At 51.7% G+C, this 18,670-nt stretch overlaps 1 protein-coding gene across 2 annotated transcripts in view; it reads right to left on the bottom strand.

Annotated features, from left to right (window-relative positions):
* Positions 1–139: 139 nt before the first annotated feature.
* Positions 140–18,670, bottom strand: part of IL16 (interleukin 16) — a 105,160-nt gene continuing 86,629 nt past the window's right edge. Inside the window, exons 12-19 of one of the 2 annotated variants that reach the window (XM_023510104.1) lie at positions 17,878–18,356; positions 14,171–14,321; positions 11,005–12,091; positions 9,483–9,651; positions 7,498–7,599; positions 3,830–4,088; positions 3,474–3,599; positions 140–1,650 (exon numbers count right to left, since the gene is read on the bottom strand). In XM_023510104.1, coding sequence (XP_023365872.1) covers positions 1,457–1,650; positions 3,474–3,599; positions 3,830–4,088; positions 7,498–7,599; positions 9,483–9,651; positions 11,005–12,091; positions 14,171–14,321; positions 17,878–18,356 — 2,567 coding nt within the window. In that variant the 3' untranslated portion in view covers positions 140–1,456. Of the gene's footprint in view, positions 1,651–3,473; positions 3,600–3,829; positions 4,089–7,497; positions 7,600–9,482; positions 9,652–11,004; positions 12,092–14,170; positions 14,330–15,685; positions 15,773–17,877; positions 18,357–18,670 lie in introns of those variants that run through there. The other variant, XM_023510105.1, reaches the window with a different exon arrangement.

Raw genomic sequence — 18,670 nt, 5'->3', positions numbered from 1 at the left:
TGACAAAGTGAGACTCCTTCTCAAAAAAAAGAAACGACTGAACCTGGCCCGGCACAGTAGTTCAGGCTTGTAATCACAACACTCTGGGAGGCCGAGGCAGAAGGATTAGAGCTCACCAGTTCAGGATCAGCCTGAGCAAGAGCAAGACTCCATCTCTACTAAAAATAGAAAAAGTAGTTAGGCCACAATGCACAAGACTGTCCCCACTCCCACCACCCCCAAAGAAAGAAATCACCAAACCAGATATCCCTTTGGTCAGACACTCGAGTATTTTCCCTACAATGCTCTGTACCTAGAGCCTCTAGGCCTGTTAATCTCTATACATCACAGAGCAAAGGACTCACTCTCTGCCTCATCACTCACCAGGTAGACACCCTGCCCTTCATTTCCCCACATCTTGGTGCCCTCAGCAGCATGCTTGCACAGAGCCATGCACTTAGAGGCTGCCGTGATTACTAAAGACAGCACCCCTTCTTCAACCCCAAGCAGTGCTTGGCAGGCGGCGGGTGAGTGGTAGCAACTTTTATTTCCCCCGCTTCCATTCAGCCTGGGTGGGTCTCAGCACACCTGTCTGCACTTTGAACTCTGAGCTTTACTTTTGTTTGCTTACTGGCCCTGCTGCCTGGTGCTACCCTTCCCTAGGATCACTCCTCCAACTCAACTAAAGACAATTTTGCAAATGTTTTGTGTTAACAGATTATATTTTCCAAAAATGGCTCCAGCAATATTTCCCCTCCCCTCAAACCCAGGCAGGCTTGTGCCAGCTCTAACCAATAGAACAGCAGAATTGATGCATGTGACTTAAGGGCATAAGGGCATGAACAGGGTGCTGCTTCTACCAGGCTCTCCCACTCCTGGGATGCTGACCCTGGAAACCCAGGCCCCATGTTGGGAGGAAGCCTGTGCCACAGGGAGAGGCCACCTGTGAGCATTCAGACCGGCATCCCAGGCAAGGTCCCAGCCAGCAGGGACCAGGTATACTACTAGGTATACAAGTGAATGAACCTCCACAGTCCCCAGCCTGTGGCTGTTCCAAGGGGAGCAGAGATGAGCTGTCCCTTCCAAGCTCTGCCCACATTACAAATTCATGAGAAAAACAAATGTTGCTTTCGGAAATGCCGCACAATTACAGTACTTGGAACATTTTGCAAAGCAGGACACAAATTTTATATCAAATTGTAATATATCGATTTTATTTATGGCACCACAGTATTTTCATTAAGCTCTCTATACCTAACCTACAGTTCGTATCAGCTGCCCAAGTGTGCCTCTGTCCTTGCTTCTGGGACAAGCTTCTTGCAGGATGGTGGCCCAGAAGGTCTGGACCTGGGCAGCAGCCTCCAGAAAGCACACCTGCGTTTCCCCGCCTGGGTGGGGCAGGGATCAGAGACCCTGAGAATCAGCAGTTATGGGGCCACCTGCTGTTGGCTTTGGCTTCAGCTGGTGTTTTTTCTGCCTAGGGGTTCCCAGCAGCAGTGGTCCCCTTGGACTGGAGGCCTGTCCTCCTAATGACAAGCGAGACAGGTCCATCAGGCAATGCCTTGATGATGTTCCAGGCTTCAAACCGTGTGAGACCCTGCATGGCAGTCCCAGCCACATGCAGAATTTCATCTCCTGGCTGGACTGTCTCACTCTGTTCTGAGGCAGCTCCTGGAATGAGGGAGAAGATAATGGTTTTCAGAGGTAGTAGAAGTATAAGGACAGTGACCCCCATCCTTAGTCTCCAAGAAGCACAGCTTGAAAGACAATGGGGTGCTTATTCCTTGGGAATTTGCTAGTTGGTAGCTGATTTTAAAACAAGGCAGCTCATAAAATAGTGACCCAGAGGTTGGAGCACCACGCTTCAGCTCTCTGTGGCCCTTGGAAAGCTATAGCCCATCGCTTCCCCAGATGTCAGGCCACACCAAGCCACAGACTGATCGGAGAGATGTCCGCAGTTCACATAAGACTGGGAAACTGAATCCTTCCCAAATCCCATCTTGGACACTGACCCAGCGCCCCACCCCTTTCACATTTGATCTTCCCACCTGGTGAGGCATCAGCACTGGGTGGCATGGGAAGGAAGCTGGTGAGAGCTGCATGGTTTTGGCTTTGAATGGCCTGGAGAAGACCACTGTGTCCATGCACAAAGGAACTAATCCTATATGGCTCTCACTCTATCATAGCTGCACGTGGAAACAGTGCTTTTCTACTGTTTATATTGGGAGAACATTCCCTATCCATCTGACAGAGTGATCTCCACAAATACTGAAGATAATGATAATAATGAAAATATAGCTGTAGTATGTTAGGCAATTATCACAACAGGAGTGTGTAATGTTTTGCATTGACGGCAATGATCCTATGAGGTAATGTAAGGTTAGGATTCTCTGGCTTGGAATCCAGACTTCCTGGCTCCAGCATCCACATCTCTTGGTACCACATCCCCTGCAGCTTGTAGACCCGTCCATGAGGCAGGTGGGCCCAGGATGTGGAATGACATTACCAGAGTGACCCTGCCCAAGGGGATGCTGCTATAAATGGCAGGACCAACACTGGAATCTAGGCCTCTTGACTTTGAGCCTCCCGCTCATTGTAGCCAACCTTCAAAAGTTAGAAACATCATTCCCAAACCTGGAGTCCACATGGGTTCTGGGGGAACTGCCGTGACAGCCTCAGTCTACCATCCAGGTTTAGCAGTCAGCAGTGGGAGCTCACAAGGGGCAGGGAGCAGAACTGGGAGGGCCTTTGAGTCTCAGGACTGACAGCCCTCGGACACACACCTGCACCTCCTCTCTCAGGCCTGGAAGGGAATCACCACTCTATGTGTCAGCAGCAGAGCTGGGACTGGACCAGATTGACCCACTCTATACCTTAAGGGTTTCCAATCTGAGGAGCAGAAGGGCCAGGACTGGTTGTACATGGTAACTACAACTCTTCCTGATTTTCCATGGGGAAAGCCAAGTGGCCCTTCTCAGACTGGTTTGTGCCCCAATCCTTGATGAATAGAATATCAAAATCTTAGATAACAGCAGGAGCTGACAGGCCCAGGACTAGGGGAAGACAAGTGAGGCTGAGTTGCCCAGTACAAAGACTCTGCCTTTATTTAAACTTTGCTCACTACAGATTTTTAAAATTTGGGTTTTTAAGATACTGCATTGAAAGAGCATTACTCTTGATCACTGACCATCTTGGCAGCCCCTCATACTTTGCACCCCAGGCCAGTGCCTCACTGCCTCACCCCAGTCCTGGCCCTGCCAACTCAAGCCAAGCCCAGGATCAGACGCTTAGGGGAACCAGTGAGACAGAGGGAAAGGGGAGGAGGTCTGAAGCAGAGGAGAAAAGGTAGAAAAAGCAGAATTGTACCCTAAAAGGGCCAGCATGCCACTGGAGAGGACGCGGGGTTGTGAGAAAGCAACATAGCTCAGAGGTGCTATGGGGGCCTGGCCACGTGCCCACAGCTGGAGAGAGTGCAGAGCCAGAGCCCAACACACCTTTGAACATCCTGTTCACAGTAAGGGGCTTGTCTCCATGCAGGGAGCCCTTCCCTCCTTCCAGGCTGAAGCCCAGCCCTGCAGACGTCTTCTCCAGTGTCACCGTGCAGACCGTGGCCTCCACTGCTAAGAAAAAAACCGGGGGAGGGGCTTTGCCAGGGTCCTCTCATCTCCTAGGACATGGATGTCCCCGGCATCAAACAAGCCAGGATGACACAGTGTTTGTGCACACACACAAATAATCACAGACAACCTTCTTGAGCAGGTACAGATTAGTGAGCAGCCCATCGGGACTGGCCCCAAATGGCCTGAGGTGATGTGGCCCACGGGGCTTCTCCAGAACTGGGAGAACTTACTAGATTCTACAGAAATGTCACTGGCTGCAGAGGCTGAGGCTGTAGAGTCCATAGAGGAGTTCAGGTCAGGTGTGCCCTCAAGAGCCGGCTTCCTGGTGACAATCACAGCTTGCCGGGGGTCTCTAGCTTGCCGCAGGATGGCCAGGGCATCATTGTGCGTGGTCCCTTTGAGAGACTTGCCATTGATGGAAAGAACCTCGCTGCCCTTCTGAATAGTCCCTTCCTGGGAGGCCAGCCCATCTGGAAATACCCTATGAACCTGAGCAAAGCAAAGGAGTCAGGACCCAGAGCACGCCCAAGTCGGACCTACATTCATGCTGGAGGACGACCTGACCCGGTCAGCCTTACAGGGTTTCAGGCCAATGAAAATGGAAGCTGATTGTGTCCTAGACCAGAGATGCCAACGCAGCTGCCAGCATGCCCTCCGGCTCTTCCCAGAACCCTGAGAAGCCCCACAACCCACCTTAGTCCCGTCCCGACAGTGTCCGAGGCCGCACCACCTCAGTCCTATCCTGAAACAGTGTCTGAGTCCTCACCACCTCGGTCCTGTCCTGACCCTGTGTCTGAGGCTATACCACTTTAATCCAGGTTTTCTTGAAGTACTGATTGATTCTACAGCATATTAATAAGTGGAATACAAGAAAAGGGTTCCAAAATCAAAGAAACTTGGGTCAAATGGAAACTCTGAAAATGTCTACTTTAAAAAAAAATCATTAGAGTCTGAGGACTGCAGAGGTGTGTGGCAGAGCTCAAACGAGAGGAGGGAATATGGCAGTTCCTGAAGAGTTTCAGCAAAGAACTCTTTCCTAGCGAAGAAATTCTCAGGTCCCACCTTCCACAGAGTGTATTTTGAGAAATTTTTATGTTTAAAATTTTTATTTTATTTAGAGACAGGGTGTTGCTCAGTCACCCAGGCTGGTGCAGTGGCATCATCATAGCTTACAGCAACTTAAACTCCTGGGCTCAAGCAATCCTCCCTCAGCCTCCTAAGTATGTGGGACTACGGTTATGTGCCACCACACCTGACTAATTTTTTAAATATTTTGTAGAGATGGGGTCCTGCTATGTTGCCCAGACTGGTGTTAAACTCTTGGGTTCAAGTGAGCCTCCCCCCTTAGCCTTCTGAGTATCTGGGATTACAGGTGTGAGCCACTGTGCTCAGCCACAGTCTAGACATTTTTAAAGCTCCTCCCTGGTCCCTTTTCTGCAAGATATATAGGATAAAAACAAACAAAAAATCCCATGCCTTTGCCTCAGCCACTTCAGTAGGATAAATTATAATTAGGAGGACTGAATGACAGCGTGCACGGGCTACCACTGAATGTGCCACGTGTTGTTTTGTTTTTATGATGTGAACAAGGCTCTTTGTTTCTCTAAATAGTTTTGGTGTTAGAAAAACTTCTATGTGGTCAGAGGCGGTTAGAATGCCCAGGTGTGAGGCAGAACCACCTCCCTGAACCGTAGGTTGCTCCTCTAGAGCAGAAGCACTAATGCTGCCACTCTATCAACCCAAGTGTGGGGATGATGAACTCCAACAGCGGTGGGTGAGCGCCCCCCATGGGATTCCATGGCGCCCTACATTGGTTCCTCTTTGGTGAATCTGGAAAGGCCGAGAAGTGCTCAGCACAAAAGAAGAAAAAGGAAGTTTCTGTGCACGTGCTCCGCCAACATGTACCTCTGTCCTGGTTCCTGAGTGGCCACAGTATCTCGGGGCAGAGAAGACCCAGCGTGTTCCGCCCACAGGCGAGCCCTCTTTCCTTCTCTTCCAACAGAAATAAACGACCACAATCAGGAGTACTTTTCTAATGCTCGGCTATGTATTTAGTGACAGAAATAGACACTTACTGGTTCTATGTGCTTTTGTTGTGGCAGAGAAACTAAAAAGAAATAAAAGAAGTTTTTGCTGGAGTATAAGTGACACTGGAGTGACCAACAGGAATGTGCCAAATTACCACTACAAGAGTGTGGTATGTTTAGAGCTGGCTGACATCTGGCACCGGAAAACTTGTTTCCAGTGGGGCAAGGAAATTCAAATGAGCCCAGCACCTCACACACAAAGGAGACAGCACAGCCATGGGGTGATGACAGTGCACTCAGCTTGGGAGAGATGGGGCAGCCATGGCACACAGCTCCACCACGCCGGGAGGACCAGAAACCATGTGGGTCAGGCACAGGTGACCCGGGGGCAGCACCCAACTCTGATCAGATTGGATAAGCCCAAATAATGGGGGTCCACGGGACAAGGTGCACCCAACTCAGGTCTGCTGCCCGCCGCACTGCCCCAGCCTGGGCAGCCCTGAGCACCCAGGGCTGAACCGTGAGCTGTGGAGCCTCTGGGTGTGCACGGTGGCCTGTCTCATGTGAACTTGTTCAGTGACTGTTGCTTCTCTCCAGCATGGGCTTTGTCCCCCCAAATCAAGCACCAGGGCAGCGTCACAGTTGTCCAAGGTACCAGGGTAACATTCCCCCTGTCCAAGGAGCAACACCAGGAAAGCAAACTCCTTGACAGGGCCCTGCCTTCCCACGCTCTTTTGGTTTGGGGGGGATTTTTTGTTTGTTTGTTTTTTGAGACAGAGTCACACTTTTGCCCTGGGTAGAATGCCATGGCATCATAGCTCACAGAAACCTGAAACTCTTGGGCTCAAGCCATCCTCTTCCCTCAGCCTCCCAAGCATCTGGGACTAAGGGTGCCTGCCATAACACCCAGCTATTTTTTGAGAAAGGGTCTTGGTCTTGCTCAGGCTGGTCTCGAACCCAGAGCTCAGGCCATCTGCCCTCTTCAGCCTTCCAGAATGCTGGGACTGCAGAAGTGAGCCACCTCACCTGACCTCCCAGGGCTCCCTCCTACCCAGGTGTGCTAAGCTGCACATCCCTGCCAGGCCTTTGTGCTGGCTGTATTGCCTTCCAAAAATCTCCCTGTGCTATAACTCATTCCGATCTACATTTTCGTGACTTAAGAAAGAGACATGATATTGAATAAAATGTGGTTTCTTTTTCTTTTTTTGAGACAGAGTCTCACTCTGCCACCCTGGGTAGAGTGCTGTGGCATCAGCCTAGCTCACAGCAACCTCAAACTCTTGGGCTGAAGAGAGCCTCTTGCCTCAGCCTCCCAAGAAGATGGAACTACAGGCACCTTCCACCACACCCAGCTAGTTTTTCTATTTTTTAATAGAGATGAGGGTCTCACTCTTGCTCAGGCTGGTCTCATACATCTGAGCTCAGGCAATTCACCCACCTCAGCCTCCAGAATACTGGGATTACAGGCATAAACCACCACTCCTAGCCTGGTTTGAATTTTTTAAATAGCTAAATAACCACCTAGCACCTTAAAAAATGGAAGCATTAGGGCTTTGGCCTCAAAAAATTCTGATTCAAAAGTTCTGATGTAAAGCTGAAACATCTCTCATTTTTTAAAGCTCTGCAGATGTTCAGGTTTCTCTGGTGTATTAAAGTTGTTTTGGGTACGCAGAGATCTTCCTCATTAAACTGAGGGTCATGATGAGTTGAACATGGGGTCACGTAGGTGACCACACTTGGAGGCCCTGTCCTGGCCACCACCCAGTGGTGTCCTGCATGACTCTGGTCCCAGCCCTGGACCCCTTCCTGGCAAATGCGTGTCCCAGAGTCATGGTCTCTGGCTCTGACACACCCCTCACGTGGCCACTCACCGTAACCACCTTGTTCTCCAGATCTGCTCCTCCTGCCAGGCTGAACCCAAGGCCAGCACCTTCCTCCTTGTGTAAAACAGTGACGTGGATGCTGTCTAGTTGCTGCAGAAGAAAATACACATGTCAGCAGACTCCACTGCGGCAGGATGAGCAGCACTGCGAGTGCCGTGACAAAAAGCACACCCCAGCCTCATGAAATGACAACTAACATCACATCCTCAAACCTCGTGCCACCATCTGTAAAGACAGGGCTACACTTTCAGGAGTCCTGGGAAGCTTAGCAGGTGAGACTGTATGGAAAGCAGCAAACATATTTCTTTCCGTCTGTCACTCACTCCATCCGCACTTGCCCTCACACAGACAGAGCCACCAAGCAGCCAGAAATCCCCACGTGCAGGGTGATGTGGGTCTGCCGGGACAGTATGGCATGAAGTCAGGCTGGAGGACTTGGGCACAAAACCCGGGGGTCAGGGCTTTCCTGCAGGCACTTTTTCCTTTTTCCTCCTGACTCTTCCATGAGACACAGCAGCAGCACTAAGGAACCTAGCTGACATCTCGCCCCAGTGAGCACACGTGAGCTCACATGAGCATGCACACACACAGACAGGGCACTTCCCATTCCCAGCCTGGACGTGGGCTCACGTGGAGCCAGGACACACTCAGACACTTCCAGTACAGTCCAGAGCTGGGGTCTCAGACTTAGACGCCTGCAGGAGTAGAAAAGACCCCCTGCCTGAGCAGGACGCACAGGTGTGTGTGACAGGAACTGTGTCACCTCTATAGGGGCCAGGAGCACAGACCCAGCAATGCTTGGGCATCCCCTCAAAACAATGCCAGAAATCCATGCTTGGATTCAGGTTTTATAATTTCTAGAATTTAATAATTTTTTTAAATCACTATGCAGACCAAATAAAATACACCTGCAGGTCCACATGGCTCTTGCATCTCAGCACTAGAGAATAAACGAATGGCAAAGAATTCACCTGCTCAGATGCCAGCATGGCACCTGATTTGCAGATGTCTCAGTGATCCTAAGGTTTGGAGTCTCCAAAACCCAGCAGGGATGAATGCACCTTGCTGACCCCAGTTCCCACACTAGCTCACATCTCCTAACTTCTACCCAAGCCTCAGGTGACCTGTCCTGTGGGAGGCCCTTGTCAAGTTAGGAAGCAAATGTTCCTCAGTGGCTCCTCAGGCAGGCAGTGCTGTGCACGTTACACACAGTGACTTCCCTTGTCCCATTTGAGCTGGGTGGGGCTCAGCATCTAGATGGTAAGTGAGAGGGGTATCTTGGCCCAGATCCATCAGACTTCCGCACACAGTGACTACAGGATGGCAGCGAGAAGAGGGGGACCTTCTTATCTCCCTCATTCCAGGATAGATCATTCCAGGACAGGAACTCTGTGTAGATCCTGGGCAGCCCCAGAGGGGACCCCAGCTCTGCCCAACCACTTCCGTACACACAGCCCTGGTCGTGCTCTGCAGCATATGGGAAGTGAGACTTTCAGAATGACGTGGCAGAGCCCTGGGATCAGTGCCCCGTACATGTGCAGTGGGAATAACAAAAGCTCTAGGGTGAGAGCCCTTGTCACCCTCAACGTTTGCGGTGGGCAGCATCCCACTGGAGGGTCACGCCTGGCCAGCGGCCCACAGGACGTGGGAATAGCACCAATCTTAAACTTAGATCTAGAAAACCTGGGCTCTGTGGCCTTGAGCCTCAGCTTCCTCATTTACAAAATGGTCAAAAAGATGCAAGGAGTCAATACAGAATGTGCTTTAGATGCCAGAATGAGAGGCCTCACTGGGGCCTAGTGAGTGTCTCACCACCACGGGAAGACTTGTCCTGGTCTGGTGTCAGCTCCTGGAAGCTGCCGTCTCCTGGCTCTGTGCGGGTGGGGTGACTCATGCTGCTTCCCTGGCCCTGCTGAGGTGATGGAGCAGCAATACTAAGCCCCCAGTCACTGTTTTCCACAGAGGAAACCTACCCTTAATGTGGCTTCATCCAGAACCTTCACTTCCTCGATAAGTTTTTTCAGTTCCTCTGAGCTCAGCAGGGAGATGACAGACTGGCCAGACTGGGGAGAGCAGTGGTCCCTGTCGTCAGCTTCCTTGGGCTCAGTGAGACCCTCTGTGTATTCTCTCAGCTCGGAGAGGCTTTCATGGGGAGAAACAGCGCTCAATATAAATAGTAATAGCAATAAGAGCTAACACCATGTAACTCCTCTACTCCGGGCATGGTGTAAGCACTACTTGGACTCTATCATTTGCAAGGAATCTGTGAGGAGACACCGACATTCTGCAGCAGCATAAGGACAATAAATAAAGCTGATAACTGCAGAGCTGCTCTGGTAAAGGGGGAAGACCCAGCCCCAGCCTCCAATAGAAGTCCCAGGGCATCCCGCCAGCCTGGTTCTGCAAAGCAGGTCTCATCCACCTCCTAATGTCAGCTGAGGACAACGAGTGTGAGTGTGGAAAGAACCTGCTTCCACTTGGAGTCCATGCCTGAGTGGGGACTAGGACCCAGGCATCCTGACTCCCTGTCCTGGGGGCTGACCCCTTGTGTACAGTACAAGTGAATTCCTTCTGGGGAGCAGTAGATATTCCCAAGGGATAATCTCCTGGTCTCATTCTAGCCTGAGTAACAGGGAGACATTTCAGATGTGTACCATCAGCCATTCAAAACTCTATGGGTAATGTGCAGGGAGCCAGTCCTGTCCCTCACATCCCATCCTTCCTGTGACCAGATATGAAAACTCCTCTTTAATATATAAGGTGGAGAGGCCAAGGTGAAAGGATTGCTTGAGGCTGGGACTTCAGGACTAGCCTGGACAACATAGCAAGACTCTCATCTCTACAAAAAAAAAAAAAAAATCAGCCAGGTTTGGTGGCATGGCACCTGTAGCCCCAGCTACTCAGGAGGCTGAGGCAGAAGGATGGCTTGAGTCTAGGAATTCAAGCCTGCAGTCACGTATGATTGTGCCACTGCAAGTGGGTGACAGAGAAAGACCTTAACTCTTTTTTTCTTTTGCATAAAACAAATTTTATGTAACTGAGGGATTCTTCCTGGGACTAGATAATTGCCTTCATAAAAGAAAAAGAAAAAACAAAAACAGAAGAATAGAATAGAATGAAATTCCAGTGTTCCAAATCAACTCTTTACATCAATACAAGCCCAGTGTCCTGGCTAACAACATGCTTTCAGTCTGTCTTATCCTAGAGCCCAAACTCTGATTCATTTCAGCAGAGACTCCGTAGGCAACAGGAAAGATTGTGGCATTAAAACATTCATTTATACTTTTGTAGTAGATTCTACAGTAGAGAACTTAACTCTTAAAAATAGATGCAGAAGGCAGAGGTGTGACACCTGCACACACACTCCGCACACACACGCATGTAAAACAGGAGGCGCAACCCTTTAGCTAACCTATGTGGGAAATTTTAAATGCCACACAGAATTATAAAATAGAGAGGATGGGAAAGGTAGAAACACCAAGCACAGACACTCACTTGAGTGAGAACCCAGTGTCCGAGGCAGGAGTTTCGGCAGAGTTGTTTGCAGCTGAGTCTTCGTGGGATGATGGTGTTGGAGACATCCCCTCCTTGGGGACACCAGGAGTCTGGCCACAGGAGACCGAAGAGGGAAGGCATAGCAAGGACTTCATGACAGCTGATGACACCTGGCTGCTGATAGAGTAGAGTTTGCTGGTCTTTTCATCGAGTGGCTTCGTATCACAGGAATGGGACCTGGTCAGGGGGAAGCTTCGTGCTCGCTGGCTGGGCATCTTGAGGATGGGAGCTCGAGAGTCCTCAAGCTGTGTTGAAAGCAGCCTCGAGAGAGGGTCCGGGTCAGAGGGGGGAGCTTTCTTACTGGTCTGCTGCCCTGAGGGAGGGGACTCAGACACACCAGGGTCTCTGGCGTCCAAGGCTGTAGGGGCCCCCTGCAGCAGCTGCTCTTGCTCAGGCTGCTGACACTGAAGAGTTGGGGGAGCCCCTTGCCCCAAGAAGCCAGAAAACCTTGCTCCCTCTTGCTTGCCAGGAGTTCTTGCTGCTGCCCCAGATGAGGGCTGTAGGCCCAGTCTCTGGGCTCCTCTGTTGGGCGGTCGAGAGGAGCCAAAGGTCTCAAAGGAGCTGATTCTCTGCTTGATGGACGAGGCCTGCACATGGGGGGCTGGGGACTCCCTGGAGGCGGGTGTTGGCTGGGCAGATGTGGCTGCATCAGGCAGCCTTCTCGGGTCTGAAGCACGATTCCTCAAACCTTTCAAGCTTTGGCGAAACCAGGCTGGCTTGGGGGCCACAGGAGGACCCTTCTTCCCACTGCAGCTGTCTGCTGACTTATAAACTTTGGGGGCACCATTGGCTGCATCCAGCTTTGGTGGGGTCCCCTCCGGGTGGCCCTGCGTCCTGTCTTCTTCACCCAGGCTGACGTTGGGCTGTAGAGGCATGTGGCCGTGGTTCTCACTCATGATGGGACTAAATAAGTTTTTGATGCAGTCAGAAATTCTAACCCAAGGGTCTTCGGCTGTGGTGTCAAAGCCGTAGTCCATCCGAGGCTGCCTCTTCAGCAGCGGGTGTCTTACTGCGGATGTTTGGGTTGCTAGAGAGCAGAAACAAGGCCAAAGTGGTGTGTTACATCTTGTTGTGACTTTTCTTCCTAAATTCTAGTTTCAAAGCTGAACAGCAAGAAGGATTCCAGAGGAGGAGAGTAGCAAAAGTGAGGACTCTGATAAGGCTGAGGTCCAACCACTGCCCTGACTGAGGTACCAACAGGCAGGAAGGAAGAACAAGAAGTGAGAGCTGTCAGAGAACTCTTGGTCCCAGCTCTGGCACTTTACAATTCAAGAAGGGTAAGGGGCAAGCTGGTGGCAGTGCCCTGTGTGTCCCAACTCGCCAGGCTGGTGTCAATTCTACACACTAAGGAGTCTCCAGGAAACTTGTTAAAAATGCAAAAGTCAACACAATTTTCTTTTAAACATTTGAGAGGAAGGTCAGGAGCTGGCAGCCGTATGGGCGTGGCCCAGCCATGTCCTTAGGAAGCAGGGTGAGTGCCCTCTCTGCTCCCTCTCCCCAGGTCAGCAGTGCACACTTATGCTTCGGTGTGGCCTTCCAGACACACTGGCCACTGATCAGCTTGCTCAGCAAAGGAGTGTTTTCCCTTCCTGAAGAACTGATGAAAAGGTCCCAGGTGGAAAGAAGCTCTGTGACACAGATTCTCAACCTTGGCTACACACCATCTGGAGGGTCTTAGAAAAGACTGACACCCACCCCAACATTCTGATGAAATGCACCCAGGCTGCAGCCTGGGGCTGGGAATGCATTAAGTCCCACAGGGGATGCCGGTGTGCGCCTGCTCCATGCCTGCCAGGACCTCAGGTGACCAGGCTAGCCCTCACTACAGGGGCAGCACACAGAAGCCCTTCTTAGAGGCAGCACTGAACCTGCCTCCCGTCCCTGTGAGTAAGAAAGACTGTCCCCTGTTGCTATGGGAATGCAGCCCAGCTTCAGGAGACTGGTCCCTCCTGTTCCTCATCTGAACGTCTGAACTGCCCAGAGCATTAGGCTTTTGTGACGTCAAAGAGAAGCTACGCATGCTCCAGATTTGGGCAGTTACTGCTGACCCCAGGACTTGGGCAGGAGAGTCCAGCCCTCCCAGCCTCTCCCTGTGTCTGCACATGACTCAGCTGCAGGGGGCTGTGGGGATGAGCAGGCAGAGACTGCACAGAGGCTCCTGGCAGACTGGGCTGGGGGCTCCTGCCAGTGAGACATGGAGCCGCTCACTGATGTGTTCCACAATTAGGGTGACAAAGGGACAGGAAAGCAGGGTGGGGGAGGGCACCTGTTCTGGGTAAGATGTGCTAGATCATTCTACAGTGTCCCTTAGCCCTCCAGGAGTCTTTCCTGGGCTTTTTGAGTCATGCGTCTCAAATGTGCATATGCTTGGTAGCCTATGTTAATATTTATTTCTCTGCCACTTTAAGGAGCTCCCTGGAAGCAGGACCTGGGCCTTCTTTTCTCTTTCTCTCTCTCCTAGCACCTGGCCCCTCACTCAGTGCACTCCTGCTGAACGAGTCACCCGTTGGGGTCTCTGTGACTCTGTGCTGATGAACAAAATCAAGTCAGAAAAGCAAAGTAAATTGCCCAGAGTCATGGTTAAGGATGGGCAGACCCAGGATTTCCTGGCTCCAAATCTTATGTTGTTTCTAGTAAGGCACTAACTATATAGATCATGTCTTAGCATCACTATCACTAGATACCCCATGTGGACACACCCTAGCTGTCCACCTCATGGAGGAGGTGACCACCAGCAAAATGCTCCCTGTGCTTTCCTGAGCTGCATCCTCACACTTGGGAGTCCTGAGCATTCGAATGTGGGCACCCTTGGGGCAGCTGCCCAGGATGGTGGGGTAGGTGTGTCCTCAGACTTCCTCCCGAGAGCTCTATTCCCAAGTTGACCATCTGGACTGGCCACCATCGCAGCATCACTGCCCCACCCTGGACAGCACATCCACAATCCTGCTACCCCAGCTCCTAGGACTTCTGACCATTTTCTCAGCCAAGTCCAGCAGCTGTGTCCAGGCACAGCCCTCTGGTCCTGAGGCCAGCTCATGCTGTCACCTTATCACTGGACCTCTATCCAGTAGGTCCTTCCTCTTGGGAGATCTCAATGAAAGCTTACCTGGGCTGGCTCTCCTCTGGCCTGGCTCACCCTCTGTGGAGGACGTCGTCTGGGCACCAACTCCAGGTCCTGGGCAGCAGGCAGTGGCCTGAGGGGTCCTCCCCCCAGTATCTTCCTGTGGCGGCAACAGTGGCAGCAGCTCTCTGGCTTCCTGTGGTGTAAACAGGAAGCGAGACGGTGTCAAAACGGCAGCCTCCACTCTGAGAAGGCGAGACACGCTTTGACTGGGACTTGAGAGCAGAGACTGAGCTGCTTCTGGCAGAAATTCAGCAGCAGCCTGGGAAAGGGCCTCACTGCACAGTGCTGTCACGGCACAGCCAGTGCCGCCCAGACACCAGAGCGTGCCTGGACTGCCCACAACCTAGGCGATGGGTGTGGAGACCCTGGCTCCTGTGAGGCTGGGCTGTGCAGGGAGCTGGCATCACTTCAGTTCCAAATGCATCTTGGGGAACTATCTGCCCAGGTATAGGCACATAGAAACAAAGGGGCAAAGAACTGTCACCTAGTATTCCCTAAGTCAAGGTAAACATGCAGAGGAGAACTCTCATCAGGCACACCAAATATCATTCCCTCTTCTGATGTTTAATAAGCATGCCGCAGAGGGGGACAGACACTGGGCAACTGTGCCAGTGCCCCCGCCGGGCACTCAGGGTGCCATCAGGAATTTGCTGCAGAAGTGTTTTCCCCACTGAGCCTGGATGCAGTCCCAGGGACTAGCCCGGAGCTTCTTGGGGAAGATATGGGCCAGGCACCATATGACTACAAAATACCCAGGTGAAGTCCAGATTGTCACACAGCGTGGCCACACTGCTACCAGGGCCCAGAGGAAGTAGAGAGACCAGTTGTGTCCCAAAGGTGGAGAAGGCTTCACTGGAGAAGTGCTTTTGGTCTGGTTCTTAAACAAAGAGTAAGAATTTTCCATGTAGAGAGGCAGAAGAAGAGTGTTCCAGAGACACAAACCAACCAAGCCTAATCCCATCCTCCAAAGGCATGAGAAGGCAGATCATCAAAGTGGCACCTCCAATATTTGACAGTCCACAAAAGAAATATTTTGCTGTGCCACAGAGGCCTCCACGTCCTATTCACTCCAGCCAAGCCATTTGACAGGGCTGTAGCCTTCCTTCCAGAAAGGAAGGACAGAAGGAGGAACAAATGCTTCATTTGGGACCAAAAAAAAAAAAAAAAAAAAAAAGGGAAACATCCATAGCCTAGGATTTAATATCTACATTGACAGTGAACATTCTTTGGGAAGGAAAAGTCTACAAAAGTGAGAGATGTGCTCACAAAGCATTAGCCCAGCCCACATTCCCCACCGTGGCACTGCACTTTAAAGAGAGTGTTTAGGAAGTGCTGAGAGATCAGCTAGTCCATAAGGACCACTGGGATTCTTGAGCTACCCCTTCAGAAAAGAAAGGCCAGGTCATGGCAGGAGAGCTAAACATAATAGGCTGATGATCTCCAGGATTCTCATCACACAGGAGAAATGATGTGTGGATGGTTTGATTTCACCCAGCTGGAATCTGTAGGATGATACCTGTCTACATCCATGAACTGTGATCACTTTAACAGACGGGCACATCTGGTACCTACCACAAAAGTGAAAGCAGCTTTACATCTTGGGACAAACACAAATGTGCTTTGTCTTTTTTTTTTTTTTGAAACAAAAGTCTGGGGCATCATATCTCACAGCAACCTCAAACTATTGGGCTCAGGCAGTTTTCTTGCCTCATTCTCCTGAGTAGCTGGTTCTACAGGGACCCACCACAACACCTGGCTATTTTAGAGACAGGGTCTCCTTTTTGCTCAGGCTGGTCTCCAACTCCTGAGCTCAGGCAATCCACCTGCCTTGGCCTCCCAGAGTGTTGGGATTACAGGCATGAGCCACCTTGCCTGGCTGTTTTGTCTTGTAATCAATACATCTGATGGTGCATCCTCTTCGTAGGAAGTTTTTAAAATTAGCCCCTGAAATAAATCTTATTTTACAAAAATTTTTCTCTGACTGGTTTTTGGTAGATGAGGGAGGGAGAGGGGAAAGAAGGAAAGAGGGATAGAGATGTGGACTGAGCAGAGAGGGAGGAAGTGTTGTTTGGAGGGTTTTGCTTTTTTGTTTTTGACATAGCTGATCATCTAACCTCATTTTTTATAAGGGAGAGAATTAGTTTTTTTGTTATGAAGATCCCAAAGGTCACTTTGGTTGTGTAAGTCCCCTTGAGTTAGAGGAGATGGGAAAGATTGGGGACCTTCCATAGCAGCTTGAGAAGGGGCCCTGGAGAGAAAGAGGAGCAGAGACAGTGTACACTGGGACCATGGGGGGAACAGCTGGTGGGGAATCCCCAGGAAGGGCCAAAGGAGTTGTAAGAAGAGTGGCATCCAGCACATCACTTTCTGTTCTCCCTCGGGCTGTGGTTCTTTCTCTGCTTGGTCAGTGGTGGGAAGGTGATAGAGGAAGGAGCAAAGCCAAGTACACAGAGGGGAGGCACTGCAGGACAGCCATTGTCCCCAGGGTCAGTGCTGGGTGGCTGGGGGAGGGGCCACAGGCTGCTCCTGAGACAGCCCCTTCCCTGGGGTACTTCTTGCCTGGCCTTCCCTGAGGAACCCCAGTTCCTCCTCCAGCCACCTGATTTTCCCTTTCTGGTCTCCTAGGTCACAGGCCTAAAGGGGAATGAAATATTTGCCTAAAGGAGGAGGCAGGGGAGCAGGTCCACCCTGACAGCCTGAGTCCTGCTAGCTCGCTGCACAACCACATTTCTTTTCATAACCTGGCCTCCTCCCCCTCCTTCACTTTCCCCACTCCTCCCCAGCACCTTCTTCTCCCAAACACCCCTGGTGGACCTTCTGACTAATGCCTCCTAAAGTTTGTGGACTGTTCTAGGGGACTTCCAGGGGCCCCACTCCACCTGCCCAGGGGATAGAAAGAGGGTGGAGCAAAGTGGGTAGCGTGACCAGCCAGTGCTGTGAACTCTGACGGGCTTCTCAGTTCCCTCTGTGCATAACTGGGTCCCTCACCATCAGGTCCTTATAAGGAGGAATTGAGACAGTGTACACTAAAGTACTGAGCATAGTGTCTGGGCATAACAAAGGTTCAAGGTCCAGCAGCTGCCTATCTGCCCTCTGTAAGGGGCAGCGCCATGGGGCTGCTGAGGGGAGAGGTCTCTAAGGGAATGACAGAGGAACGGTCACAGCAGTGGATACTATGGTGCCTCAGGGTCTGCTCAGGACTTCCTGTAAGTGGTAACTTTTAGGGGGAGAGGCTGGTTCTCCCCCAAGGCTCCACACCCAAGGTGGGAGGGCTAAGTGGGGAAGAAACAGGAACCAATTCCTTACAATCCATAGACTTTAAGAAGCTCTGGTCCCCTGTGAGTTACTCAGGCACCTAATCCCCTGGGAGCAGAGCAAAGCATCGGAGGCCAGCATGCGGTGCCCCCCTCACAGAACAGCCCTCCAGAGCACTGTGTTGCCCAGAAGGAACCTTCAATTCCACCATGTCATGGACAGACACCGCACAACCGGCAGCAGGCCTGAAAGACAAGCTCTGGAGCCGCCAGCCTCCAAACCTGTCCTTCCACAGTCAGGCCTGGAGGCCCCAGCTGATCCCTGAGCAGCAGCCCCCTCTCTGGCAGAGCAGGAGATGCCTTCCTCCTGCCCCTGGGACAGAACAGCAACCTCAAGAACCACAGTGGGCGGTGCCCATGGATGCGCCCTCTTACCTGGCCGCAGGTGGGCAAGGTGTGCTGAGAAAGGCATACGCAGTTCTCTCTCTCTTCTAGACTCTTCTGAGGGTCACTGTCACTTTTAAAGTATTTCCTGGGTGGAGGCTTGGGCTTGGAGGATGTAGGCTTTCTGACCAAAATCTCAAAGGATTTCTTCAGCCTCAGTGGTGGGTGGCCATCCTGGCTCTCAGGGCGGGATGGACTCTCCTGGGACAGCTGGGAGGAAGCTTCGGGAAGCAATCCTGGGCCTGGCCCCGGGGGCAGTCTGGGGCTGTGTGTGCTGACCAGGTCAGAAGGCTGCTGCCCAGCACTACCACTGCCAGGGCTGCCCCCCGGGGACCCGGACATGTAGCTGCTGTCGCTGCTGGAGCGCACCATGACCTTCTGGGCCCTGCGGTGTGGGGGTGCTGAGTTCTTCTCTCGCTCCTTCTCCACGGTAGGCCGCCCATGCCAGCTGCTCTCCAGCCTCTTGACCCCTGCATAGGAAGCATGAGTGAACCCCAATGCTGAGCTTGGGAAGACAGAGATGCTGCCGGCCTGCCTGGTACGTGCCACCTGCTTCTCTTCTGAGGCAGCTTTGGAGCTGGAGTGTGGCTTCTCTGATCTTGGGTTGGGGAAATCATCCAACCCTGCTGAGCCTGCATATGGGAGATATTGAGACGTGCCACCCAGATCGCTTGTCAAGGAAGGCCTGACAGCTATGGGGAGCACTGGTGGCAGACTGCTTTTTCACTGAGCCTGCATGTGGGAGATGTTGAGACGTGCCACCCAGATCACCTGTCCCAGCTAT

The sequence above is a fragment of the Otolemur garnettii genome, unplaced genomic scaffold, assembly GCF_000181295.1.
Source record: "Otolemur garnettii isolate 467f Iridium unplaced genomic scaffold, OtoGar3 scaffold00011, whole genome shotgun sequence".
In the NCBI taxonomy this organism is placed as follows: Eukaryota; Metazoa; Chordata; class Mammalia; order Primates; family Galagidae; genus Otolemur; species Otolemur garnettii.
Note: the sequence above shows the minus strand (reverse complement) of the source record. Positions and strands in the feature narration are given on the sequence as shown.